Source organism: Rattus norvegicus, chromosome 3 (genome assembly GCF_036323735.1).
Source record: "Rattus norvegicus strain BN/NHsdMcwi chromosome 3, GRCr8, whole genome shotgun sequence".
NCBI lineage: Eukaryota > Metazoa > Chordata > Mammalia > Rodentia > Muridae > Rattus > Rattus norvegicus.
Window position 1 is genome coordinate 95,935,031 of NC_086021.1, and position 16,976 is coordinate 95,952,006.

At 33.9% G+C, this 16,976-nt stretch overlaps 2 protein-coding genes across 2 annotated transcripts; both read right to left on the reverse strand.

The window, feature by feature from the left end:
* Positions 1 to 703: 703 nt before the first annotated feature.
* Olr703 (olfactory receptor 703) lies at positions 704 to 1,651 on the reverse strand. Its single transcript, NM_001000359.1, has one exon. The coding sequence runs from the start codon at positions 1,649 to 1,651 to the stop codon at positions 704 to 706; it is 948 nt and encodes a 315-aa protein (NP_001000359.1).
* A 10,470-nt stretch (positions 1,652 to 12,121) lies between these two features.
* On the reverse strand, positions 12,122 to 13,039 carry LOC120101452 (olfactory receptor 4A15-like). Its single transcript, XM_039106072.1, has one exon. The coding sequence runs from the start codon at positions 13,037 to 13,039 to the stop codon at positions 12,122 to 12,124; it is 918 nt and encodes a 305-aa protein (XP_038962000.1).
* Between the last annotated feature and the right edge of the window lie 3,937 nt (positions 13,040 to 16,976).

Genomic DNA, 16,976 nt, shown 5'->3' on the forward strand with positions numbered 1-16,976 from the left:
CAGTTTATCTCACCTAGGTGGCCATCAGCAACTTAATAAACTTCCAGGTTTGTCTCTTTTGTTACTTTTATCATGGGAAAATCCAAAGCAACTAATCCTTAGTGTTATGTTGTTTTGTTTTTAAATTAAATCTTAGGAACTTAGATCTATGCCTTGGCAATATCTTGAGTATTGAATAAAAATAAATAGTCAGGATCTGTGTTAATTTAATTGAAAATAGGGACCTGGTCTACAATATACCTCTTGACTGACTTTTGGATAAAGGATAAAATTATATCTATTAAGAGATATCTATTTCATATAAAAATATGAGTATAACACTTACCAGTATGTGAAGGCTATTTGACTAGAAACCAGTAAGTGAAATCTACAATTAGCAATTTATTAGCACAAAAGGACATGTACAGTCTGAGACTTCATTAGGAAATTGCTATGGTACGCCAGTTTAAACTTATTGGCTAAGGATATTGACCTTTAAATTTATTGGCTAACAAGCATGAGCAGATTATGACTTGCATTCTAACTCTATCTGGGACAAGAGAGTCAAGTGACTATCGGTCAGTACATTCTGTGGTTTTTAAAGAATGCTCTTGATCCTCTGGAGAACTGTGGGTGGAGAATGGAACTTGGCTTAGTCTTGACCTGAGGCAGGTGGTGTAAGACTGTCAAAATCCCCTAGGGTCCTTCACTACAACAGAAGTCCTCAGTGTGTGGAGTGCACTCTTACTCTGCCTGTAGTTGATGTTTTACACCAGAGTTTTTGCATGGCATTTTTCATCTCTGCATTTCTCAGAGTATATATTAAAGGGTTCAGCATGGGAGTGATAACTGTAAAAACCACACTTATTGACTTATCAATGGGAAAGTTAGAGACTGGCCTAACATAAATGAAAATGCAGGGGACGAAAAAAAGAACAACCACAGTGATGTGGGAGCTGCAGGTGGACAAGGCTTTACGTCTCCCTTCCTGACTGTAGTTTTTAAGAGAGTTTAGGATGAATGCATAGGAGATTAAAAGAAGAATAAAAATGACCATACAGATTGCTCCACCATTTGCAACCACAGTAAGGCCAATGAAGTAAGTGTCACTGCATGCAAGTCTCAATAGTGGGTACATGTCACAGATAAAATGGTCGATGACATTGGGTCCACAGAAAGGCAAATTAGACACAAAAGCAAGTTGAATCACGGAGTGAGCAAACCCACCAACCCAGGCTATCACCAACAGAAGGATGCAAATCTGTCGATTCATGATGGTCAAATAGTGAAGGGGTTTACAGATGGCCACATATCGATCGTAGGCCATCACCACCAGGAGGAAGACCTCAGCACCACCAAATAAGTGCTCAGTAAAGAGTTGGCCCATGCAAGCTGTGAATGAGATGGTCTTTTTGTCGGAGAGTAAGTCCATAATCAACTTTGGTGATGTGGAAGTAGAATAAACAGAATCCATGATTGATAAATAAGCAAGAAAGAAGTACATTGGGGAGTCCAAAGAGGAGCTGGCAATCACTGTGGCCACAATAAGCAGATTGCCCACCATTGTCACAATGTAGATAAGTAAAAACATGACAAATAATGCTTTTTGTCCAGTTGGATCTTGAGTGAGTCCCAGGAGGATAAATTCTGTGACATTGTTTCTCTGTCCCATTTAAGTATATTTGGATTGCTTTTCAGTGAATAACTCAGGAAAACAGGATCTGTAATGATATAATTAAAAGACCATGAATTTCTTTTCTTCTTAAGCACATCTTCAGGTTTATCTTTTATAGTAGAGGACATGCTGGAAACCTTTAGTAACATCTATTCAGGTCCTCATCTAACTAGCCAGTAGATTTTCCCTTAGAAATTTTGCATTCCTCAGATTATTTCATTTGAAGCATTATAATTAAAGTCTTTGACTCCAACTCTTCATAAATTAACAAAGAACCAAGCCACAATAAAGAAAAAATGAGTTCTCACTTCCAACAAACTCACTTATTCGTGATGGCAGTTATTGACAAATATATAAGAAGATATAGAGTCAGTTCTTTGAACTGATAGAGTTGTATCTGTTGACAGGTATATAAAATGTATGTATGAATAAGATCTATATATCACCAAAATTAATATCTTCTTGAAATATCTTACAATATAAATTAGTAGTCAGTCATTCAAGTCTAAAGGATGCTCAGTCAAAACTCACTCATTGAATCACAAGATACTGGATACAATAACCAAAACTTTGACCTACAAGATGTACTGGGACAGTGGTGGCACAGAATTTGTAGGGGTGGCCAACCTCTAACTGGTCCACCTGAAGGCCCATGCTATGAGAGGAAACCCGCTGACGCTGTATGAAGAGCCAGGAACCAGAGTTTGCTCAGCCCCAGGAGCCCAGGATAAACCCAAATATAACTGGTAAAAAAAAATCAATAAGGTAATTCCTAATGATATTCTGCTGTTCTCATAATCTATGCTGATTGTCATCCGAGGCCACCATTCAGCAACTCATGAAAGCAGATGCAGAGACCCACCACCAATACCAGGCAAAGTCAGAGGAACCTTCCAGAAAAGGAAAAGGAAGAAATCTAGAGCAAAAGGGGTTGAATATACCATGAAAACATGTTATTCAGAATCAGCTAAGCAGTACAGATAGGGGTTTACTGAATGTCTTAATTAGGGTTTCTATTCCTGCACAAACATCATGACCAAGAGGTAAGCTGGGAAGGAAAGGGTTTATTCAGCTTACACTTTCCAGGCTGCTATTCATGACCAAAGGAAGTCAGGACTGGAATTCAGGCAGGTCAGGAAGCAGTAGCTGATTCAGAGGCCATGGAGAAATATTTCTTACTGGTTTGCTTCCCCTGGCTTGCTCAGCCTTCACTCTTATAGAACCCAAGACTACCAGCCCAGGGATGGCACCACCCACAATGGTCCCTCCTCCCTTGATCACTAGTTAAGAAAATACCTTACAGCTGGGTCTCATGGAGGCATTTCCCCAACTGAGGCTCCTTTCTCTGTGATAACTTCAGCTTATGTCAAGTTGACACAGAAAAACACTGAGAGTAGCACGGCAATCACAAAGCCTTATGGGTCTGAGCTAGGTCCTCTGCCTTTAAATTATGGTTGTGTTGCTGTGGTATTGTTGTAAGACTCCTAAGAGTAGAAGAGGAGGCAACTCTGACTATTTTGCCTGAGCTTGGAACACTTTTCCTCCTACTGGGTCACTTCATCTAGTTTTGATATGAGTGTTTGTGCCTAGTCTTATTGTAATTTGTTATGATGTGTTTGGTTGATATCCCCAGACGGACTATTCTTCTTGGTTTTTGGTTTTGGTTTTTGAAGGGAAATAAAGGAAGAATGGACATGGGGCAGGTGGAGGAAATTTGGAAAAGTGGAACATGAAGTTGGGATATAACACATGTAAAAAAGCAAATATTACTATAAAAAAGTAACCCACTTACTGTTACATAGACCAGTTACTTCATATTCCTTGGCCTGTCATCTTTTTAAATCTTGTCCATTGCCTGTTTAATACACTGATTTAAAAAAAATTATATTTATGACACTTGGTTTTAGGAATTTTCAACTAACTTAAATAAATTCATGGCTATGGCAACTGCTACATTAGAATCTACTATGTTAGAATATATCTATTTTAGACGTACTTGTTTTGGTATAAATACATTCATAAGAAAGTATAATATTTATCCATCTTAAATAGAAGCAAATAAGTAGATTCCACACAAAGATACCAGGAGATAGATATGAAGAGAGATATGTGCACACTACACACACACACACACACACACACACACACACATACACACACACACACACACACACATGAATGACAAGCCTAACCTAAGGAAGACTGGAAATAAAATAAGAAAAATAACTCTAGGAAGATAAAATAAAACAAGGAAAAAAGAGAATATGCTATTTCACTAGATGGCAACCATGATGTGCCTCCCCTCTGTCTCACTCACATAACTGTTTCGTCTCATTAGGAGATCCTCCTTGAAGAAACAGACTGACAAAAGTACACCGTTTTCAGGTCATAAAGCTGTGAAAAGATTATGCCGGTTCTCCTTAACTTACAGCCCATTTTGTGTATGTTTATTTCTTTTTAACCTTTTGCTCTAGTTTAATAAGATAGAGGTTCTATAGTAATTATTACTATGTAATTATTATTTAATTGTGTACTTATTAATATAGCACAGTGAAGTCTAGTATTTGAACTACAGTTTGTTGTGTCAATTTTCAAATATTTTGCAGTAAAAATTTAAATAGTCTTGACATACTTCCAAATTAGAGTCTTAATATCTTTAAAATATTAACACAGGTTATTAAGAATATTTTTTTCTCAAAGAGTAAAGGGGGTTACTGTGAATGTGGAAGATGATTGAAGACAGAAATGTAATTATATTGTAATCTTAAATATAAAAGAAAAAAGAATATGTTTTTCCCAAAATAAAATAGACATTAACAAAATTCCCACACTAGTAATTTTAATAATAATTTTAAATATATGTTTAGTTAACATCAGTTACATATTATCCTGAGCCTGAGTTTGTCTCTAAGGACATACTAACATGCTTACTTAGGTCATTTAGGTCATATAACTTTCAAAGACATTGTAGAGATTCTTTCTTTTACATTGTAGCATAGTTGTTAAGACATATTTTTTTTTACAAATTCAAATTCTAAAACAAATTACACGTAAATATATTAGGCAAAATATAATCTCTCATAAAGAAAAATATAAGGTACCAAACTGGTTTGTCTTTTATTTATTTAGCATATATCCTTTGTTGTTGTCAATACAAAAAAATAAATACATGTTAAATATAAAACTAAAACAGCCTATGTTTGGTATTTTGCAAGTTAATTCTGTTTAGTAAATTTGCTATTGAATTCAGTTGCCTTCAGAAAGAATATATGATGTTTTAGCCATTTGTTATATTTCAAGGTTTCATAGGAATTTATCTTGCATCACTCTCAGTTATTTTGTAGATGTGTATTTTGGGACTTGTCCTAGGTATACAAAATTAATGTTTCTTTCATTTTTATATCTACGGTGTGATAATAAAATATATGAATAACATTCATAGGTCTAGAAATAATCACTACTGATGACTATTTCTATATTTCAACACCAGCTTCCCATTAACTTATTCTACCAGAGAGGTATAAAACAGCCAACTGAATGTTTATAATGTAAAATCAATAAAATCAACATTTACTATATAACAGTAGATTAAAACTCTTACCTGCTAGTAAACAAAAACTTCTTCTTGTTTCTTTCTTGTTTCTTCTTGGAGAAACAAGTTATATATTTTCATTGCTGTGCAAAATTAGATGTTAGGCAAATCAACCTAATGTGGGATATTATTTGGTATATCAAATATACAAACTCAAAATTTAGCAACACAATTTTTCTTAAAATTTTACACATTTTTTTCTGTCAATCATTTCTTGTGAAACAATGAAAACTGACTATGTTATGTGGACTCATGATTGACCATTTAAGTACCTAGGTGTTAGTCCCTCTATTTACCAAGCCAGAACTTCAAATTAGTATCTTAGATAAGAAGATGATTGAGGTTTTCCACAAGTATAAACAGATTTCTATTTTATTTTCAAGCATCATTTTTTTGGGGGAAATACTTCTTCCTTCAAACATTTAAGTAACTATTTGAATATCTGTACGATTTCAATAAGGGAATTCAAACCTTACAAAAAATTCTGGGAGCAGTCAGAGATATGAGAAAAGAGAATGTTAGTATGAAGACTGGGGCTCAACTAAGACATCCTCTTTTTTGGACCGAATGGAGTTCTCAAAATGGCCTCAGGCCATTCTAAATAATGATTCCTTCCTTTATATGTACAGATTACATCATCACTAGTTTAACATTAAGAGACTACAGACTGTAAACATAATAGATCTGTTAGACTATTTGGAACAAATTCAAATGCAGCAAGCTCTTCCAAACAAGTTTTTTTCCCTGGTCAATTCCCTAGAGAAAAAAAGGGCTGCCAAGAGATTCTGACTTATTTGTAATATGATGAACCTATAATATAAAGTGAAAATTTGTGATCTGCTATAATTGATAATATGTGAATTGTAAATGATCAAATATTTAGTAAGCACAATAGTATTTAGAACATTCTAAAGGAGAGAGCATGCCCATCCTCTTTTCCAAACACCAAGCACACCATAGCATTCCTCTGTGAGTCTCATTCCAACCAATAAACTTTGTGTATAAAGCCACAGAGCTCAGAACTTTAGACTCCAGCAGTGATATCTAGCTCTTCAGAAGACAGTCTGTATAAGTTGTGCAATGTTAGATAGACTGTAGGCTTTGATAAGCTCTAACTCTGAATCCAAAGAAGTTTTAAGAATATTTACGGTGTCAATAATTTTCCTTCTTTTCAGTATACTATGAATTGAATTTAGATTTGTATAACAAACTAAAGACAGGGAAAACAATCAGTTTTTAGTGCATGTACAAGTGCTCAAAAGTCTTCGACTGTAACTCATTTATCTTGGGGATCCATCAGCTCCAGTGAACAGATATCATATGCTTAGTTACACACTGGATCTTTGATGTCATAAATACCCATGTAAACATGCTTCATTACAACTTGTCTGTTTTCAACCTACCGAATAAATGAAATAAAGCTATCAATCCCAAAGGTTATATGTATTTCTTCTAAGTTAAACACTAAAAACTATGAAACATATTTAATTCTGTAAATATTATCAAGACATAAAGTCATCATGAAATACATTATCATTATGTAATTATGAGCTAATATGTATGCCAGAACAAATGTGGTTGTAAGAAATAAAAAATTACATTTGACGTTGCTGGACTTATTTCATCTTTCTGACAAATTGAAAACTGAAAATTTCAAAAGAATGTATCACTTGATGAAGTTATTTAATGGATGTAATTTCCTAAGTCTCTCCATACTTGAATTCAGAGAACTACAAGTACTTCTTTTAGTTTGAATAAATGAGAGTGTTTGTAGATCATATGATGCCTACACTAGGTCAAAATTGAAATTTGCTTGCTTCTTTAAGAAAAATATATGAAGAGTATTATCATAGTGCATTTCCTCTAAATGCACCAAATTCATGGTAATTCTCTATAACCAAGATGTGATCCACTCCAGAATACTAGAAAGAGATTATGTGTTTGTCACTCATGAAATTAAAAAGGAACATTTCTCAGTATCAAATATCAAAAAGTGAACTATGAGGAGAGATAATGAAATGCAATCAAAAGCCTTACAAATAAAACAACTGATGACCTATGGGGCTGATGTTGTAAGAGACAACAAAATGAGTTCACTGTCTGCAAAGAAGTGAACACTGTAAACAAGCAGGCTTGACTTGTCTGTACAATTGTTTTATATACCAGATCTGTCATTCAAGTAAAAGAATAAAAATGATGAACACAAAAATGTGACTGAAAGACAGAGTAAGGAAAAACATAGTTGATACAGATAATAAGAAATTAAATATTTAATGATGAACTTAAACTATAAGAATCTATAAATCATTAGAGATATTAAATGAATTTTGTAAGTTTAAATACTAAAACATGTATTAGTTGAAATCAAGAACTCAATATTTAGATTTAATGGTAGATTAGAAATGCATGATAAAAAAATTAGTCAAATGGAAGGAATGTCATATTTGCATACCCCACACAAAAAAAAACAAACAACAAAATAAGTGAAAGGAATATTTTTAAAATAATATATGAGTTGTTGTCATTGCCCTTAGTTGCTTCCAGAAGTTGAAGGTAATACACTATTGCTGATGACAACACACACGTCACACAGAGGCCTGGGAGGAATTGAACTAGAAATTCATCTGGAACCCTCCTCTCTGATGATTGGCTGTCATTGTGCAGCTATCTAGTTGGAATGAGGATGTGATCAATGGAAGGGAATTCATCCCTGACACTATAAACCTACCCAACCACCCAAGACAGGTGATGTAACAGACATAGAGGATAACTGACTAATGCCAGCTTCCTAAACTATTCTAATTTCTAACTACATTCTAAATAGTTACCTGTATACACACAGATTAGTATAGCTCTTACTCCTCAGCAAAGAGGCCTTTCTCTTATACCAGGTGGAAACGATTAGAGAGGTGTGTGAATCCTCAAAGTTGAATAAGTGATTGTAAAAGGCAGCCCCAATTGAGAGATATACAATGCAAACCCCTACACCTAAGGCTCAAAGAATCCATGGAAGATGAGTCGGAATGATAAGCCCTAGGTGCAAGATGTCTCAACCTAGATAGATTCCCTAGACATGAGAAGGAATATGCACCCATTAAAACTTAACTCTAGTTTGTTTGAACAAAACTTGTATAATGATAACACTACTTTTCATACTAACATAGATGAGGAAAATTCTACATTTCCCCCTGCCCCAGATGAAGAGCTACAAGTGGTTAATAGCTGCTGAGAAAGAAAATCAATTTTGTTTAGAGAAGACCTCCCATGTAAATTGTCCAATTCCAAATGGCCATCTGGGCACACAAAGAAATAAATAATGCTAAATTGACTCATATATATCTTAAGAAAAGGTGGTCAGGAATCTGAGGGTAGGTAGGGGGTGATGAGAGAAGTTGGATATGGATGATGGAACTTCAGCACTCGTGTATAAAGTTACATTTATCTGAAAAAGAAAAATAAATTTCAGAAATTCTCTGTTATGACATTGGTATATTTATTATGCCTTTATACTAGCTCCTTCAGTTATGTGGTTATGAATTTTAATTATAACACATAGTTCTTGAATATGGTAGTCCTATTAAGTTGCCTCATAAATCTTAGCCCACAATACTCTCAACTTTGTCCTCCATGTATGGTATTCTTATGCTTGGTGGAGACTGTTAGTAATATTTTCTTTTTGATTTTCATTTGCCTTATTTAGTTTTATCATTTAAAATATTTTCTTTTTTCATGTTTTGTTTCCTTGCTGAACTTTCATGTTGATTTCATCAACCATTTTGCTGATATATTCTCCACTGCTAACTTTCTTCACTATGTTCTGAACAAAATCATCTGATTATTTGTGTTTGTTTTCAGGTCATTGATCATTTTACTAGATTTTAAAATTATTGTCTTCTAGAACTTTCTTAGTTTCAGTATCTTTTAGGTTAGAGGTTGAGAAATCACAGTCATCTGATGAGACCATGTTGCCCTGATATTCACTGTTCTTGCTTCTATGTTCTGCGATTTGCTCATATTTTGGTTTGGAAGAATTTTTGGCTAGCTTGCTTGCTTTCTTCCTTCCTTCCTTTCTTTCTTTCTTTCTTTCTTTCTTTCTTTCCTTGTTTTTTGTTTGTTTGTTTTGGAAGATAGTAGTGTAAATTTCTTATTGGACAGCCTTTTTTAGTGCTTTAAATTAGAAATTAGTTGCATGTGAAACATATAATCATGGGATATGGGGTATGGAAGAACACAATAAATAACCAATTTGCAAAATCAATCAATTGAGCATGCTGAATTGGAAATTAAAACTTCTGTTCAATTCAATAAATACAGAATATGAGGAGCTATTAGATATAGCATAGGCATATACCTTACATACCTTGTTTATATATAGACAATATTCTAACCTTGGCTTTTCCTTTCACCAACTCCTCCCAGAAACCTCTCTCCTCCTGCGCTACCTAACTTCATTATCTATATTTCTCTTTTTAGAAAAGTCAAAATTGAAACAAAAGAAAATATAATGTGCACACACACACACACACACACACACACACACACACACACACACCATAAAAACACAAACCAAAACCATTTGGCTTGGGACTCATGCGCACTTGCCCCGTCAGTGCGAGAACCACTCTATTATCAGAGTTTCTATAAATTTTTTGGTCCATCAGTCCTGTTTCATCTTACAGTGTTTCCTTGAAATCATCTACTTCCTTATAATCTTTTGGTCTTCTCTTCTATATCTCCCTGATCCCTGAGTTTAATGAAGATAATCCATTTAGGACTAAGTGCTCTATTCATAATAGCCAGAAAATTGAATTAGCCATCAATGAAAGAATATATAATGAAATTGTGGCAGATTTGCACAATGAAATATTATTCAGCTGTTAAAATGGAATTATGAAAATTTCACTTAAATGGATGAATCCAAAGTAAAAAATCATCCTGGGGAGGTGTATAAAAGTCTCCCTAAATCATTGTAGGTTTTGTTCTACATGTGGATGTCAACAAGGTCTTCTAAGGAAAGAGAAAGAGAATATACAGTAATGGATAAACAGGGACAAAAAGAAGCTAAAGGATTAAATATGGATGGACTGATGGAGAGATGTTATTGAGGGACAACTAACACTAAGGACCATTCGCATGGTTGCATGAAATCCTACTACCTCAAAATCTTCTAAAAATATAAATATGACATGTAAAAATATAAATAAAATCACTCTAAGCACAAGGGAGATACTGCCCTAACTCCACTGCCAGATACGGGTTATATCTGGTTTAGTCGTTAATCAAAGCAGTTCTGTGGAAGGCCCCAAACAATTCAGGCTATTGCAAAAGCTATTGGTTGCTTTCCATAAACTGATTCAAGGCCCTATTACTGAAGACAACACTCACATATCTCACAGAAAGGTCAAGCTAGTGCCTAACTAGAGACTTTACCACTGCTGACTAGTGATCATGGTACTGGAAGGTACACTGCATGCTTTCAGATGGTAACAGTCACCAACTTAGCTGCAACCACTATGATTTATAGCCAGCATGATACACTGCTGCAATCCTGTCACAAACATTGTTTGATTAACTAACCACTCTCTGGTTGGATTTAAGACACACTCCACAAGAAACCTACTCTTGAAGGCTTAATCCTAAGTTCTAATCAGCGAGGAAAACTGATGTTTGCTATCTAGCTTATAACAACATAAAGCACATGGTTATTGAGGGCATTGGTAACTTCTTTTGTTCCTTGTTGCATTCCAATCACTTTGAATTATCCCTCTAACATGGACAAGAGGATTGGACTTCCTATTGGGGAGCTGTGAGGTTGGCAGTGACAGTATTTAGCAGTGCATCACTCTGTACAGGAGGATTAGGCTAGGCTTCTGTGGGAACAACATTCCTAGGGGCTGATATTTAGACCTGGAGATTGTAGGATGGATCCAGGAAGAATCTGAACAAATTCACTACTTTCTTTCTCTTGACTATATTTTCCTAAGAGCTTTCTTGACGATGGTATTTTCTAAAATATCTAATACAGACTATGCATTGTATTACTATACTTCATGGGCTGAATTCTGTTATTTTTATATATGAACGTCAGAAGCTGTTCTCTTTCAATATGCCATGAGCTCTTAAGGAAACAGAAGTTGAAAAACAGCAAAGTATCAGACATTCTAAGTTCAGAACTTTGATAGGATGTTTTTATAACTATAAAATCTGCTAGCAAAGATACCAGCCACCAAATGAATTCATATGACTTTCCAATTGAGAAAATAAGATTTGGTATATTTCTCCATTGTTCATTTAGATATTTTGTCTATGCCTCCTTATCATTATCATTAAAACTTCAATATTACTTCTATTTAATACAAATATGTCAAGAATTTTAACAAAATTATATCAAAAGTTCTCTTTTAAACATAAAATTAAAATTATTTTAAATATTAATGTGCTTTTAATAGTGTAAGAGGCAAATAATGATCCAAGTAGCTCCATATTATTTCTTTATTCTTGGCAAGAAGCTTTCTCAGCTCTCAAAACCAATTAAATTTATTTAAGAAACACAAAAGAATTTTCCACAAATTAAAATAAATTTACAGTAGTAATTATGGCACATAACTCTTTAGTCTGTGTAAAACTATTTTGTTGCTCAAATTTAATGTGTTTTTTCTACTTATTCTGAAAATCTTAAAAATGCATGTTGTTCACTGAAAGAATTCACATAGTAATTGTTCTTATTGCTCTTAAGTTACAAACATTGAGGAGAAACTTAGTGTAATAAAATAATTTTCTCGCTTTCTTATGGACTTCTATATTGTATATAGAATTAGATATTCTATTAGGGTGACAGTCCCTAGAAAATTGACTCCCTCTATTTCTCTTCCACTTCATTTCCCTTTACTTGTCCAAAGTTTCCTCATGGCATTTTTCATCTCTGCATTTCTCAGAGTATATATGAGGGGATTTAACATTGGGGTGATAACGGTGTAAAATACAGTCAATGACTTATCAATGGGTAAAGTAGAAGGAGGCCTCACATACATAAAAATACAGGGAACAAAGAAGAGGACTACCACAGTAATATGGGAGCCACAGGTGGATAGGGCTTTGCGCCTCCCTTCCTGACTGAGATTCTTCAGGGAGTGAAGAATGACCCCATAAGAAATCACCAACATTATAAAGATGACCACACAAATTGCCCCATCATTGGCAACAACTGTGAGGCCAATAACATAAGTGTCTGTGCAGGCCAATTTTAATAAAGGGTACATGTCACAGATGAAGTGATCAATGATATTAGGGCCACAGAAAGGAAGGTTATATACAAATAGAAGTTGGACTACAGCATGCAAGAAACCCCCAAACCAGGCCAACAACAATAGCAACACACACACACGTTGGCTCATGATAGTCAGATAATGTAAGGGTTTACAGATGGCTACATACCGGTCATAGGCCATGACAACTAAGAGTAAGATCTCAGCTCCACCAAACAAGTGTCCTATGAAAAGCTGGCTCATGCAAGCTTTGAAGGAAATAGTTTTCTTCTCATAGAGTAAGTCTATAATCATATTTGGTGTAACTGTGGTTGAATAAACAGCATCCATAAATGATAAGTAGCCAAGAAAGAAGTACATGGGGGCATCTAAACTTGGACTGACCACAACAGTCACAACAATGAGTAGGTTGCCTGCCATTGTCACAACATAGATGACCAAGAACACAACAAATAATATTTTCTGGCCTTCAGGACTCTGAGTAAGGCCCAAGAGAAAAAACTCAGTCACATTGTTTCTCTGTTCCATGTATTCTTCTGTATATCTTTATTCAGTGTTCAAGCAAAGTATTGGAAATGATAGCAGCAACGTCATGAAATTTTAAAATAATGTTTATTCATTCTAGAAATAAGAAAATAAAAGTCATAGCTTATTTTATTCCAGAACTTATTAATAACATAAAAGGAGTCTCCAAATTTCAATGGCATTACGGGTCAACTGAAAGAGAAATAAAGACATATTCAGGAAAAAAACAGGTTGTGACATAAGTGATATGTCATAATTAATTTTACAACTACCCAGCAACTGCTGAAATTTGACATGAAACTAGTACAATGAGCATAAGCAGAATAAAGATAGTTTAAAGATATAATGTAAAATTAAAATATCTTAATATTTAGAAGAAAAAGCATGCAAGAAATTAAATAATAATTAGGCATACAGTAAATTACATTGTAATCTCTAAAATAAAAAATAAGATTTTAATTACATAAAACTTAACTTTAATATTTACAAAACAATTAAAAGAAATACATTTAAATATATGAAACACATTATAGGATGTTGAAACACAAATATAGGTAGAAAATGAAAAAGATATATGTGCGTCTATACCTATCAAGTCAGCAATAAATTACTCATGTAGTTGAAAAGAATATTTAAACTTTATGTTTTGGACACAATTTGATAATATTGAATATTTGACAATATTGAATGAGAAAATATAAGAACATATTATCTCACCAATTTATCCTTTAAAATCTTTTCTATAGAAATTAAAGTTAAGCTACACAAGAACATATTTTATTGTTTTTTTTATAATCACATGAAGGAACAAACTTTAAAATAGTAAGTTAAATGGTAATAAATAAAATACAAAATGTATTAAATATAAAATGTCCATGTAAAAGATTAACATTTACTCCAAAAGACTGTTCAATAACATAAATAAGTATAACATGACACACATGTTTATTGTAAATGGTTTGCATGAGAAGATATAAAAGAATATGTTTTGCTGCAAATATATGATACATTTTTACTATTGATATAGGAAGAATCAAGGAGTTTTATATGAAGGGATGAAGCTGACAGGAGGAAAGAATTGCGAGAGGGAATGAAAGTGGAAGAGAAAGACAATTTGATTTCATGTAACAAAAAACTATACCATATACATGGGCACATGCCATGGCACACATGATGAGGTCAGAGCACAATTTGCAGAAGACAGTTCTCTTTATCCACCATGTGGGTCCTAGAGGACAATGAAATTCAACTCATAAGTTTTCATAGCAGGCATCATTACAAGCTGAGTCATCTAAATAGCCATTCTCTTTACCACTCTTGAGAACATTACTCTTACATTTTCCCTCCTTTTTCTAAATCATATTTTCCCAATATTATTTCATTAGTCTGTCATAATACTTACATAGAGTCCATTAAAAAAATCTGTCCTCTTGTTGTACATTATATTCAATGAGGTTCCTTCCTACATTCTATGCTCATTTATACTCCTCACTTCACTAAACCTGACTGGTTTTGTTCTTCCTCTTTTTTGTCCTGCCACTTAAATCACCTGAAGTAGCAGCATGCTTAAGGTTTATGTTAGTTTCTTTAAATGCACTCACTCAACAACTGCAGAGCTGCATCATTCTCCAATGCCTTACACATTAAACAATGCTAAGAAAAGGTCTGACATGACACTATCAGCTGTCTATTCAGAGGAAGATCCCTCAAGTAGTTACACTAGGAACTAATTGCTAAGAATAGTAAACAGAAAAATATATTGTGGATTTTTATAATATTAAGTCATCCAAAAGCATTACAGCTTTACATGGAACTGCATACATTTTAAAAGTCACAATGAACCCTTAATGGGGAGGATTATCAACCACAGGAGAATTTTTAAAGACCCTTACAAACAAGTCTATACCTTTAGTTATTTAAGTAAGGAGTAGTCATTAGGCCCAAATTCAGGAATGTGATACCTGACTAGTAGTCCTGAATGATGACAGTTTTGCACATTTGACTCTATTTCTTAAGAGACAACAAAGTCTGTGGATATTTTATACAGCACACAATGACAAACCATCCTATCATTGTAAGTCCAATAGTAATTTTCTTCTAATTAGATTCATTGGGACCTTAATTTTAATTGTGAAGGCAGGGTTTGCATCTCCAGAGATTTCCTAAGGACAAAAATCACTATACACTTTACAGGAATATAACGTTTGAGAAAAATGTCATGAATGAACAACTTGAGGGAAAATTCCTAAATAATAAAGTCCAGCATGGCTCAAAACTTAAAGTGCATATATGAAAATCATAGTGATTATATAGTTTAACATATACTTTCTTTGTTGACAATTGATCTTATACGCAGAATAAGAGGAATATTATTTTCAGAGTTAGTTGACAAAGGCTTAATTCAAATGTAGAGATTTCCCTTAAGAGGTAAACAGTTTAAGTTTATGTAAAGTTTTAGAGGTCAGATGGTAGACTGTGTATGAGTACTGGGGGTGGAGGGTAGGGGAGGAAATAGAAAGAGGTGGGGACTGATCTATGTCTTTCAGATACCTCAGAGAATAGCCACTAGAAAGGACCTTTTCGTTTTATCCCCATAAAACTCATCAAATACTTAAAAGAAAGTAAACAATAAAATACAAATATATGCAATTTGACTATGCAGTTTAGTTTTCTTTGTAGAAAATTTTATGCATAGAGTATGTTCCAAAGCAGACTTATGCATTAGGTAGCCAGATTTGTAAACAACTAGTCAAATTTTAGTTATATTTTTATATAAATTTACAGCTAAATTCCTATAGATTTGTATTTCACGTGCATTAAATTCTTTGACGCGCGTGCGTGTGTCTGTGTGTGTGTGTGTGTGTGTGTGTGTGTGTGTGTGTGCATGTGTGTGTTGTATTTTAAGTATACCATTAAAATTGAAGTATATTGACATGGTTGTTATAAGCAAGTCAATAATACACTCATCACTTCAGATGACTGATTCTCTTTAAGATGTATGTTTATGGCTAGAAAAATTAAGTTCTATTCTTCCTGATCTTCATAAGTACAAACAGTAGTTAATGTTGTAGAAAATTTTATTAGTCAGGGTTCTCTAGAGAAACAGAACTGATAGAAGAATATATTGGAAATAGATTGATTGAAGTCAATTCCAAGCTGTGACAGCTAGACCAATTAATAATTGCCTTCCAATGGAAAGTACAAGAATCTGGTAGTTGTTCAGTCCACAGTGCTAGATATCTCAGCTGGTCTTCAGTCTATATTAAATCCTAAAGAATGGAGCTCTAATGATGTTTAAGGAATGTCTCTGCAGTAGAATAAACACACTTGTCAGCAAGAGTAAGAGCAAGCAGGTAAAAGCAAAAGCGTCCTTCTATGTCCTTGTACGGAGGTCAATGCAGGTGTAGACAAGATTATATTTTATCACTTTAAATGATCCAGTAAAGAAAATTCTTCAGAGGTGAGACCACCTACTCAAGTTTTAGTTGTTTCCAGATGTAATAAAGATGAATACCAGGATTAGTCATCACAGCTGTAATCAAGAATTATTCTTCTTAATACAGTTAATATTACAACGTTATATTTTATCAACTAACAAGCATTATGCTCTGCTTCTGTAGGTCTATTAAACATCTCACATCATCTATCATGAATGAAAGTTTTGCTGGGTATAGTAGTTTGGGCTGACATCTGTGGTCTCTTAGGATCTACTTTCAGTCTGTCTATGCCCTTTTGGCTTTTGGAGTTTCTGTTGAGAAGTACTTTGTAATTCTCATAAGTCTGCCTTTCCCTTGTAGATAGTTTTTCTTTCTTTGCTCTTTATATTTCATGTTTTCATTATTATGTGGCTGGAGGATTTTCTTTCCTGGTCCAACCTATGTGGAAACAACTCAAAATGCCCCTCTCCTGAAGAATAGATAAAATGTGGTTCATTATACAA

Bases quoted from the DNA above. Each gene is read 5' to 3' on its own strand.
- Olr703 (NM_001000359.1), bottom strand. From the start codon at position 1,651: ATGGGACAGAGAAACAATGTCACAGAATTTATCCTCCTGGGACTCACT.
- LOC120101452 (XM_039106072.1), bottom strand. From the start codon at position 13,039: ATGGAACAGAGAAACAATGTGACTGAGTTTTTTCTCTTGGGCCTTACT.